Genomic DNA, 12,383 nt, shown 5'->3' with positions numbered 1-12,383 from the left:
CAGGAACATCAGCCGATGATGCATCAGATATATTGGAGGAGGGAGAAGACATTTTGAAGAAGACGTTAGTCTAGTGGCTTGCTCTGATACCATGTAAAAGAATTTATTTTTCTCATTATCACATACATATACATGAGTGCTATTTATACAAGTTCAGTAAAATAGAAATACCTAATCCAATCCTATAACTTTGCTATTTTAAATTCAAATACAAACAGAAGGTTGTTGAAAGGATCTTCCATTATTTGATTCCTATATTTCAGGAACTGCATCAATGGTATTTGAACTTTCTTGGACTTGTTCTTCAATATTGATGCACCGCTTTCTCCCACGCAATTAAGAAGCCGGTTCTTCATGTAACGCGTATGCAAAGGGATAAGGGCTAATAATGGAATAAGCCTTCTTTATTGCTTCAAGAAGCATTGCCGGAATGTTCTCAGGGACGTCCGGAACAACCATGGGCGGTGCGGACGCAAGTGTAAGCTGAGAGAGCATTGCTGCCGGGGTACTTACACTGATGTCTTGCACAATGCTGTAAATGAGTAGAGGTAATGTGGATATGATAAAATCATGTTCGTTTTATAGTTCGTACAAAACATCCACTGAGTGTTTCGGGTCTGTCCATTTTTTATAGAGACCATGCCACTCATTATCATCAAAATGACAAGCTTCCCTCATGATTCTATCTAGTTTACAATCTTAGCTAAGGTAGCTGTAACCAAAAACAAGGAGTACAAGAACCACCAAGGCAGCAGGAGCAGCCCATACCCAATATTTTGTTGTCTTCTTGCGTTTCAGCACAACTTTATGCAGTGAATCCGAACCTCTTGGTCGTGGTCTGTGTCTGATTGGGCGTTCTTTCCGATCCTTGTTTTTGGGTGGAGGAGTTTCAACTGCTTCATCTACCTTATTGGATACAACAGCCTCTTTATCTGCTTCATTTGGTAATTCCTCGGAGACCTGAGCAGAAATAAAAGCACCAGCCTTCTTCTTTGCTCTCTTCTCTTGCTCCTGAAATGAATTAAAAGCTAAACAACTTTAGAGCTAATACGAAAATGCTAACACGAAAAAGATTAAAAAATGTTAATCAACAAAGTAATTTCCTTGAGCTTCTTTTCAGCCTTTTTCCGAGCTTTTATTTCCGCTTTAGCAGCGGCTTTCTCTGCCAACTTCTTCTTTCTTTCCATTGCTAGCTTGGCCTTACCCATCTCTTCATCTCTCTTCATCTCCTTCAACTTTGCCTCATCAACTTCATTCCTCTTGGGGTCAGAATCCTCTTGCAATTTTTCTGTCCTCGAGACTTCTCTAACTTCCATATCCATTTTTTCCATGGCGCTTTCCGTTTTCTTATTTGCTTCTTTCTCGTTTTTAGCATTCTTTTCCTTCTGAACTTTCTTCGTGGAAGAAGCATCACTTTGTCCCGGGAGAATGAGATCCTCCTTTTGGGGTTGTTTCACACTTGTTTTTAGGACAACCTCGGTTTCAGATGGAGTTGGCACCTTAACCAGCAACCGCGGCTTCTCGTCTGGATTCCTCATACGGCCATCATGACTCAGCTGCCTCATGTCAAGTGACTGCAAAACTCTCCTCTCGTAGTCATCCCGGAAATCTTTATTACTACTCCAGAGTGACATGAATTTCTCGACCTAGAACAGTGAGGAGGTAAGATACCATCAGACAACTCTGTAAAATTATTATAGTGATTGGAAAGTCGGTAACGGAAACTATCCACTAAACCTCTGTAACAGAAAGCTTCTTCAGGGCTTCAATATCATTATTTGCTGCTAATTCTTTGGCTTTGACCAAGAGCATGCGGTTTTGATAAAAAGGGGAATTCTGCAAGTAAAGTGGATCGATTTTGTAAAGACCTTTAACTGAATTGCCATAATTAAAGATGAGAAGAAGCATACCCCGTGTTCACGTTGTTTCTTCAGTTCCTGAATGCTTCCAAAAGTTTTGTCTCTATTCTGTGCAACTACTGTCAACTCCTCTTGCAAAGCATTGATCTCTTTCTCTATAGCCTCTTTTTTTTCATCCAGCTGCTTAAGCTTCGCCTTGACCACTTCCTGTTCTTTTCGAACTCCATCAAGATCAACACCTATAAGCTACAATCACGGATTATGAGCACAATTACCGTTAAAAGATGCTAAAATAGCTAGCAGTGCTAGTGAAACCAAATTTAGACATTTTACATAAAAGGCGACATACTTTGACATGATCCTGAATGGCACCTTTTTCACCGAGGTTGTCTTGAATCCTCGCCCTCTCGGCAGCATTTGAAATAACTTTTTCCCTTGTCACTTCTAGTTGTTTAAGTTCCCTGAGGATTTGTTTCTCTTCACTAAGAGGAATGCTTTCGTGCTGAATGCGGTATTGCAAACTCTTTATCTAATCAATTTCAATAACAAAAGGAAAGTATTAAGTGACACGCATTTTGAGAAATTAAGAAGAATTTGTGTGTGTGTACTTACAAGATTATTGAGCTCTTCTTCAGATGAACAAATAGTCAAACCCCTCTCTCTGCCTCCGCTAGTGGCACGTCGCAACTTGCCCAAAGCCTGCTGCAGAGGTTCCATTTCTTTTCTCTTCTCATCCATGATCGTCCTAAAATGTCTTTTCTCGACACTTAGAGACCTTATTTGAGCAATTACCTGGGCCCGATCTGCCTGCAAAACACTCTCCATGTCACTTGGTAATCACATAATCTGCATTCTCAGAAAACTTCTACACTTGACTTATTAACTAACCATCTTCAGTCAACCCAAATTCTTCTTTAGCACTTCTTCTTAGCATCCTCCATGATTACACTGTTCTTAATCTAAATTCAAGACCCAATGAATCGGAGATTGATTTTGAAATAAGTGTTTTATAAACACTCAAGTCACTTATTATCTACACATTTTGAGAGATTCACAAGTATTACCCACTTATTCCCTAATCATATTTATCTATTTATAAAATAAACTGTTTATAAAAACTTTCCAAACATGCTTATGTTTGTTTTGCAGCAACTCTTGTGAAAAGTTGTGTTGTGTACATGACTACAACTTACAATTATAAACTTTACACAAGTCAATTGCTATTACATAAGAAGTGCTTCGCCACTGACCAGAACGGAATTTGCCACATAACTTACCCTTTTCACCCTTAATTTATCGGTAATCTGAGAGCGGGCCAGATTCTTTTTCTTTAGCTCATTTTCAGCCAGATCAAATTTGACCTTCAGATTCGGGTCGTCAGACAACCGATACTTAAAAATGTAGAAAGAGTGGATCTGCTTGGGTGCAGGCCACTCGTCGAGTGCACCGCTGGGCAGGTTAGCCTCATGCGCTTTATTAACTTCGCCTTCAGATGGCTCGTCTAGCGACTGAGAACCAAATTTTATGTTCAGATTTCCCTTCTCCACAGAGACCTTATCAGTTTCCACTGTAATGGACAATTTAGATTCCACAATCTCTGTCTCCATGATTATCAATAAATTCTAGCCCAACAAGTGCCTTAAAGAATCACGAATCCTGAAGAAGAAAACAGTAAATACATCATGGAATTATTACAAAATAATATCCGTTGTGGTGAGGAAACAATCTAGCAGCAAGAAAAATAATTCTCTGGAAACAAAACAAAAAATTCCTATTAAACACATTTAAAATTTCAAAACTAACTTCCAGTTTTCTCAGAAATTAGCCTATTTATTAAACAATCAGTTAGACCAGCAAGTTTTGCTAAGCTTAAACTGAAACTAAGTTACTTATTACAGCAAGTGAAACAACTTTACAAAAAATAAGTACTTATCCAAACCTTTTGGGGAAAGTTTAGCCAAACACGCTTATTCTACTTGTTTTTTTCCTCTTCAATCACAATTTCAAACCCAACCAAGGAGTTCAAACCAAGCAATGCAACAAAGATTCATCTTTTCCTAATTTTCATGAGCAAGTCCTTGTAAAAATGCCTAGTATAGTCGTATTCATGAGCATAAGAAATAACAAAAATATATAAAATAAAATCAACTCGCCGGAATTAAAATATTTAACAGCAATTCATCCCAAAATAAAAAATAAAAAAATGGACTTGCATATACATAGAACACATGCAGTAAATTCAATGTAACCAGGAAAAAAAAGCCTAAAGAAAATGCAATTCATACAAATAATAAAGATAAAATCTTCACACCGAGAATCCACCAACATAAAGTCAACCCATAATAGTTTTGTTGACGGAAATTACAAAAACCAAGGATTCAGTAGAAGGGTAAAATTGAAAGAGATCAAAAGTAAATATAAAGATAAAAAGAAGAGGTGCAGAAAATTGAGGGGTGTGTACAAAAAGAAGCAAAAACAGCGGATACTTACCGGCAATGGACAGTAAAACTATGGCGGAGATTTTTAGGAAGAGATGATGCCCCCTTTTGACAGAAGCCTATATATATAGAGAGAGTCGGGGTGGGCGTAGGTAGGTTACCATTGATGTCCGCTGTCTTAGATTTGTTAAGATCATGGTGAGTTTGACAGTGGAACAGTGGACCACAATAATCTCCTGCATTTACGAATTATTTATATATTTTCTTTCTTGGAAAATGAAAATTAATTGCTAAAAATCTCCATACATTTTGATTAGATTATGTTCCTCTGCTTATAGAAATTTAATCAAGAAACACCAGTGTTGAACTTTATTACTAGCTGTCTGTCTTCGAGATTTGGGTTTACTGCAATATAGTTAATGCATAAATTAATTTTTAAACAATAAAATGGAAAATTATGGTGAGTGAATTTCTCTTTCAAGATAAACTGTCAATAAGAGTAATTATAAAAATAAAAATAAAAATTACGAATTTGTTAACAATTTAAGGATAGATTATTGGATTTTGAAATCGTAAAGTAAATAATTAATTGTAACACATATTTAATGAAATTTATAATTTTTCAATCATATGTTATATATCAATTTACCAAAAAATTGACTTTTATTTAAACAATAGGGACTAAATGCATTGTCCATTAACGCTACCACTTTCATTTACAGTCTGTTTGGAAGTGATTTTGAGAATTGATTTTTTGACTGTTAGGAGAAAAGTGGGGTCCACCTGTGAGAGAAGAAGTCAAATATGATGTAGTCAAATATGATGGCTGGAATAGTAAAATAACGGTCAAAAAATCAATTTTTTGGGTGAAAAAATCTGGCCCAAACAGCCCCTTAAACTACATTCGATTATATAGATTTTAATAAATTGCCTAAGGGCCTGTTTGATTTTCATTAATTTATTTTATGGTTACTGAATTATTTTCAATTACATATTTACACAATAAAATATTTTACATATTCTTCCAAAAGTTTTTTTTTTACTTTTTAATTATACGTTCTCTTAACATACTAATCAAAACTCATTTTCTTTCCAATTACTGGGAATCAAACTGCACTAAGCTTTACTACAAAAATTTAATTATTATTTTAAGGATAAAAGATATATAAAAATTAAGTATAAAAAAATATCAACATAGATATTTTATACATGTAAAATAAAAATCTAAAAAACTATTTGGCCACTTTGATAATAATTTATTAATACGACGTCGCACGAAATGTTGGTTGGGTTAGTTGCGTGGTGTTGAACTGGCGGTCCTTTGGGAACACGTGATTGGGTAGAAATTGCAGAGTTATCTTCAATCGGGCAAGTGAGCTCGATGATTACGATGAAAACATGTTCAATTATAATTACAATAATTGAATCTTGAAGGATAGTTTAGTAATTAGGCATTGAGTTTATTTTTCAATGGTTACCCGTTCGAATTTCCTCAGAACCACTGAGGTGAGTACCCGGCTGGAAATTTCAGAATCTCGTGATATTAGTCGAAGTGTGCGTAAATTAGCCCCTATTTGATTCCCATTACGTAGGAAAATTAATGAGGGGAATAGTGCTTTTTTGAAAAATGAGTGGTTGAAAAAGAATGAAAAGTTTTCGATTTACGTATAATATTATTTTATGGAAGATTGTGTGGTTGAAAATAGGAGAGAGAAAAATGAAATGTAATAGAATTTAATGTAATGGGGATCAAACAGGGGCTTAGTGTGAACACCAACGATGATAACAAAAAAAGAAAAAAAAAAAAGGAATAATAATAATTATTATATAAATGTCCTCTTTTTGTTCAAAATTCATAGTCTGATACCTTTCACGTCTGTTTAGAAATTGCATTTTAAATAATTCACCTAATGTAATATTTTTTTCACTCTAATAAGCAAAAAGCTTATTTTAATAAATTTAAGTTATACCTGAAAATTATTGTTAAATATAATAATAACAATAAAAATTATATTACTGACAAGTAACTAACAAAAATAATAATTCAAGAATAATAATGCAGTTTTCTTGTGTTAAAAAAAATTAATTTATTGAATTGTCTTTAAATAGAGTAATAAATATACATTGCTTTCAAAAATTTATGTTGATCATTAATAGATTTTTTGGGATAATAGATTTTGTAATGGTGATTTTTTGGGGGGAATGTGTGGTTAAAAAATAGAAAAAATTGAGTTCACACGCTAAATTATTTTATAAGAAAAATGTGTGGTTAAAAATGAATTTCAAGAAAAATAATTTTTAGAAAATAGGGCTTAAATTGTTCAAAATTGGGTCCTTCATACAAGCGTAGGAATAGAACAAATGTAAGAAAAATAATATTCATGTAATAAAAAGATTTAACTATATTAATTTATTTGTTGTAACGTAGGCACATGCACACACCAACCATATTATTGAAAAATTGAGCAATCGATAACATTACCATCTAATAGGATCTTGGTCTACCTACACCGGAGGAATGTCCTTTTTTCATTATAAAATTGAGAAAAAAATTAACAATTGACAATATCATATCATAAAAATAAGAAAAAAAATATACAATTTTATAAATGTAAGATTATTCGTAAAACTTTCCTCCATATCACATTATCGACACGGTATCTCTCGTGTTGGATGACGAATAACATGATCATTGGTGGGGGACAACATTTTTACTCAAAACAATGTTAACTTGAACAATCCAGTTAAAATATAATTAATTTTGAATCTCAGAATAGAGAAACAAAAAAGCAACATTTGGTTTTATTCTTTTATAATCACAATGAATCAACCATCAACTTGATTCATAAGTTACACAAATCGAAGACGTGTGCAGAAGAAGCAAGAAAGTGAAACGACAAAATTTAGACAAAAAAAATCTAGGTAGCAATGAACAATTTTGCTTAGCCCTAGTTTGTCCCCATTAAAAATAGGAATAATTGCAAGTGAGGCCTTAAACCTTTTAAAAAGTTGCAGACTTTTTTCTAGCCTTTCAATTGTTGCAGCCAACACTCCAAACCTTTCAAAACTTTGCAGATGAAGCCCCAATGACAGATTCCATCCATATTTCTGTTAGTTGATCAAAAAATTGGACTTGTACCACATTTTAATCAATTATAAAATAACAAAATGATAACTTTATATTTTTCACATTTAAAACCTTAAATAAGTAACAAAAATGAAGAAGAAATAAAATGAAAAGAAAAAATATCTTCTTCTCCCACGCTCCTACCCCACTCTTTCAACCAAAAACCAGAAATTATCAGGCTACCATTTTCAGAGCATCGAAATCCCTCATTCAAGAACATACAATTTTTAGATTGGTAAAGTGGATAATTTTTATCATCGCATACCCAATTTCCCTTATATATATCAAGTCCTCCACCAAATTCTTCACTAAAAGCAAAGAGAGTATAAAAAGCGAAGACTGAAAAAGAACAACCAAGAACACCAGGTAAAGGCTCTAATGGCTTTCAATGTTTGAATTTATTGAAAAAATCAAAGTGGGTTGCTTTGTAAATACCCATTTGTAGATTTATCAATGTTCACACTCATCTATTCTTGGACCAAAAAACATTTTTACTACACATTCTACTGCTATTTCCAAAAAAAAAAAAAAAAAAAAAAAAAAAAAAAAAAAAAAAAAAAAAAAAAAACAAAACAAAAAAAAAAAAATACACCACATTTTTCTATTAGATTTCTGAAAATTTTTAAAGAAAAAAGGTACATTGGTTGCCAAATTGAGATATGTTCATGCTCAACTTTAAATGGGTATGGAGAGCTAGGGATTTAGAGAGAGAGAGAGAGAGAAGTAGAGAAAATGGAAAGGAGACAAGTGGTGGTGACGGTGGATTTCTGGTTTTGGGTTGAGGGGTTGGGGTGGAAGTAGAGGTGAGGGAGAAGAAAATCTTTTTCGTTTTCATTTTATTTCTTCATCTTTTTATGTTGTTTTTTATTTAATGTTTTTAATGTAAAAAAAAAAATATAAAGTTATCATTTTGTCATTTTATAATTGATTAAAATGTAGTCAAAGTCCAATTTTTTGGTCAACTAAAAGAAATGTCAATGGAATCCATCCGTTGGGGGCTTCATTCGCAACGTTTTAAAAGATTTGGGGTAATGGCTGCAACAAATGAAAGATTAGTGGAAAACCTGCAACTTTTGAAAGGTTTGGGGCCTCAGCTTCAATTATCCCTTAAAATTATAATTCATTTTTTCTCTTCTTATCAATTATATATTTTTCAATAAAATAATATTATATGTAGCTCCATTTTTTTTCTTTTTAACCACATATTTCAAAAAATTACTATTCAAAAATACATATATATATTTTTTTAAATTTTCATTATAATAAGGGCCAAATAAGGCATTAGTAATAGAATTACACTGTTCATCAATTTCTTCAATTGTCATTGAACTTACATCTGCGCCTTCAATTGCTGAATGAAATTTAAGATGTCGAGTTTTGATTATTAAATTTATCCAAATGTTGGACTTTGCTCACTGACATAACATCCGTTTCAAATTTTTAACGGAATTAGTGATGTGGCTAATAAAATACACACGTGGCACCTTATAACGTTGTTAACAAATTGTCACATTTCGATTGCTTAATAAACTTTGAAAAATATTTTTGATTACTCACTGAACTTTTAAAAAGCTGACTGTATTTTAAACTATCTAATAATAGAATGCAACGTGACATTATGTCAAACTTTATGTTCCTATAGCATGATTGTTTCTTGTGGATAAAGCTACTTTGACAGATTATTTTGATAGAAAGCTCGACATAATTACATGTTAAAGAAAGTGATTGGATGAAAAGGTCGACTGTATTTTAAACTGTCCAATAATTGAATGTCACGTGACATTACGTCAAACTTTATGTTCTTGTAGCATGATTGTTTCTCACGGATAAAGCTACTTTGATAGATTATTTTGACAGAAAGGCTGAATAATTGCATGTGGATGAAAGTAATTGTCAAGTGATAGAATGTCATTTGTTATTATGTTAAACTTTATGTTTCTATAGCATAATTGTTTCTTATGGATAAAGCTACATTGACTTTATTTTGACTAAAAGCTTGACATAATTGCATACAGAGAAAAGTGATTGGATGAAAAAGTTGATTGTATTTTAAATTGTCTTATGATATAATGTCACGTGCCATTATGTCAAATTTTATGTCCCCGTTGAACGATTGTTTCTTATATATAAAACTACTTTGACAGATTATTTTGATAGAAATCTTGACATAATTACATGTAAAGGAAAGTGATTGGACGAAAAAGCTGACTGTATTTAAAACTGTCCAATGATAGAATATCATGTGACATTATTTTAATATTTATGTTCTTGTAGCACAATTGTTTTCTTATTTCCTCAAATTCTACTATTCCTTAACATTTTCATTCAATCGTCCACGTGCTTATACTCCACACCCAAGTCTCGATTCTAAAATCTAAAGATCTTTTCTTGGATCTCAATTTCACAATCTACCGTTGAAATCCATGTATTGGCTATTGGTAGAATCCTAAGCCTTGAAGATTTATAAAGGAGTTGTCATGGGCCTACTTAATCGTTACTTTCAGTCCAAAAATCATGTTCTAGGAAAGAGTATTTGTTGTCTAGAATATTTGGTGGTGAAAGGGTTGTTTGCTATAGACAAAAAATATCAAGGTTTAATATGTAGGAGCATAATTAAACACAACAAAATCTAGAAGAGAACTTTATGGTATAAAAACCACAAAGAAAAAAAAAATGAAGAAGAAAGAAATTTGAGGCAAGTAAAAAATATTCTTTCCTCGAGACAATATTGCCCTGCAATGGTTCTCACGAATAATGGCACTTGTCTCCTAAGGTATAATGGATTCAACTTATGGTAGAAGCACTTCAAACCACAAGTAATAATGAACTTTGAATAGCGTTTTCCCTCTCTACAAGAAATTGTGGCTTTGAATGATTATGTAGATGTTTTGCAAGGATTATGATGTAATGCTCAATACAAAAGTGATATGAGATGCTTTATGGATGCCCAAAGAGTCTTATTTAATGAGGATAAGGGTTGTGGGTGAAGTGATGCACACCAAACATCGCAACTTTATGAAGGGAAGCATCATTTGCTATCGTTGAGCTCTTGCTCGAGAGCCAATGTCAACATTTTAACAGAAACTTTTTGTTTGCCTGTCGCTTGAGCGATAGGCCAGCAACGAAGTTAGGCAAAAATTTAGGCTAGTTTTTCCTCTATTTTTCTTCCAATTTGAACCATAATTTTTCATTCATTCATAATTGATTTCGGGATTTCAAATTACCACAATAATCTACTCAACGAGTATAGTAAGTTAGTCTATTTGTATTTGTAATTTGACTATTGGACGAAGTCCGAATATTTGGTCGAAATTGACACGAAAGTCACTTCTTTTACTTTTATACTTAACTAAATTTGCTCAATTTTAAACCAATTTTCAATAGTATATTCCGTGTTTCGAAAATTAGTGTCGGGAAAATTGTGTGATTTGTATGTAGATTTTTATCAACTAGCATAAATATAATCAATTAATTGACATAAACATAATTCACCAATAATATAAAAATAAGAAGAGGGTTATAAAGAAAGTAAGCATTGGGAGTCACGTCGACGATACTGTCCTAAAATAGTGTTGCTTCCCTTTTATGCGGATTCTTTCTGCACTACATGGCTCCAAGATGAAATCGATGTGGCTCTCCTTCTATGAGCACGACCATAGGGAGATAAAGAATGAGCCTTTATCGAAATACCAGAAATATAATACAAAATTATAGAAAGAATAGTGTTTCGAGTGGGTGACTCAAATTATAGAAATGACTTTTTTTATAGTGTAAAACTTTAACCCCCCTCCCCCCCCCCCCCCCCCCCCCCATAATGAGAATTATGCCGATTGGCATATAAGTTACACTATGAAATTATGAGTTTTCATTTTGGAATTAAACCTAGAAATTTAAAGGAAAACTGAAAATCAATGGGTATTAGTTTTGAAATGTTGAAACTTATATTATGTTACAACAATCCTCCACAAGTTTTGAGCTTGCAAAATAATTAAAAATGTATAATAGTGGCAATGTTATACTATGTAATAGGCGTAAGTGTCTTTTGAACTTGAACCTCACTTAGAGATAACAATTTCCGTTTGAGGGAGTCATAATGGACCAAGCCTTAAATTAGGCCCCTTTGGCCAAATTTCAATTGGCTCACACACAGTATCGATTTAGACTCAGTTCATAGTGGGTAGCGTTGTTAATGGCCATGCGCTCTTATCTTGATTCTAGTAAGAGTATCTAGGAAATAGCCCAATCCCATAGTCACGGCCTCATGGCAACTCTTACATAGGTGAGTCCTCCAAGGGTGCGTATGACCCACAACTCGGGAGAATTTTCGCCTCGATACTCATTCAGGGTTAAACCCTTTCAACATCATATTTATTAGCACTATCACCATAGGGATGAATACAAATAAAATAGTGCTATTACAAGTCACGCAGTACGGGATGTTTCTACCACATTGAACATATTTTATGGGATTTCCAATCACAAAGTTTGGGATACTCCTGGATGTGACTCCCTTATGGGCTTAAACTCATCCCTCTTAATGATTTATGTATGTCCATCTCGAATTACATATATTCGTGTCCCTCTTGGACAATAATTTGGTACCATTAATTTGTAAAGCTTTCTTCTTCACCTACCCATCTGCATATCTGCAAGTCACTTAAGAATTTTCCAGAATGTCAATATCATATATATATGATTATAATAAAATTTCTGATATTGGCTTCTAGTAACACGTTTGGGAAAATGCATCCATAAAGCTCTTACATTTCATCTGTAATCTTCAAATTCATTTTTAGCACTATTCAAGAGTTAGTTTACAATTAGGAAAAAGAGAATATAAGGTGTATTTATATTAAACACCTTTACATTCCAAAAATATCCATCGTTGTGGAGTTTCTTTGAAAATTTTCATGTCTGCAAATACTTCTAAACACTTTCACAAAATGTTAGTGTCACAAT

The 12,383-nt window shown here is 33.1% G+C and overlaps 1 protein-coding gene across 4 annotated transcripts; it reads right to left on the bottom strand.

The window, feature by feature from the left end:
* Positions 1-539: 539 nt before the first annotated feature.
* On the bottom strand, positions 540-4,512 carry LOC111402532 (proton pump-interactor 1-like). 4 transcript variants are annotated; one of them, XM_023030906.1, is made up of 8 exons: positions 4,350-4,512; positions 3,137-3,515; positions 2,472-2,666; positions 2,209-2,388; positions 1,911-2,105; positions 1,738-1,836; positions 1,104-1,646; positions 540-1,011 (listed from the first exon to the last, which is right to left on the bottom strand). In XM_023030906.1, the coding sequence occupies exons 2-8, from the start codon at positions 3,464-3,466 to the stop codon at positions 700-702; spliced, it is 1,854 nt and encodes a 617-aa protein (XP_022886674.1). In that variant the 5' UTR covers positions 3,467-3,515; positions 4,350-4,512; the 3' UTR covers positions 540-699. The 4 variants fall into 4 exon arrangements, with proteins under 4 accessions (XP_022886674.1, XP_022886677.1, XP_022886676.1 ...); XM_023030909.1 differs by lacking the exon at positions 4,350-4,512 and adding an exon at positions 4,171-4,270; XM_023030908.1 differs by lacking the exon at positions 4,350-4,512 and adding an exon at positions 4,145-4,163.
* Between the last annotated feature and the right edge of the window lie 7,871 nt (positions 4,513-12,383).

This window comes from Olea europaea, chromosome 10 (assembly GCF_002742605.1).
Source record: "Olea europaea var. sylvestris chromosome 10, O_europaea_v1, whole genome shotgun sequence".
NCBI lineage: Eukaryota > Viridiplantae > Streptophyta > Magnoliopsida > Lamiales > Oleaceae > Olea > Olea europaea.
The sequence above is the reverse complement of the archived record's forward strand: the minus strand, read 5'-3'. Positions and strand labels throughout refer to the sequence as shown.

What these genes read in the sequence shown, in the direction of transcription:
- LOC111402532 (XM_023030906.1), bottom strand. Translation starts at nt 3,466, where the DNA reads ATGGAGACAGAGATTGTGGAATCTAAATTGTCCATTACAGTGGAAACT. An exon ending in AGAAGCTTTCTGTTACAGAG is followed by an intron (nt 1,647 to 1,737) that starts GTTTAGTGGATA and finishes TCACTGTTCTAG; the next exon opens with GTCGAGAAATTCATGTCACT. An exon ending in AGGCTGAAAAGAAGCTCAAG is followed by an intron (nt 1,012 to 1,103) that starts GAAATTACTTTG and finishes AATTCATTTCAG; the next exon opens with GAGCAAGAGAAGAGAGCAAA.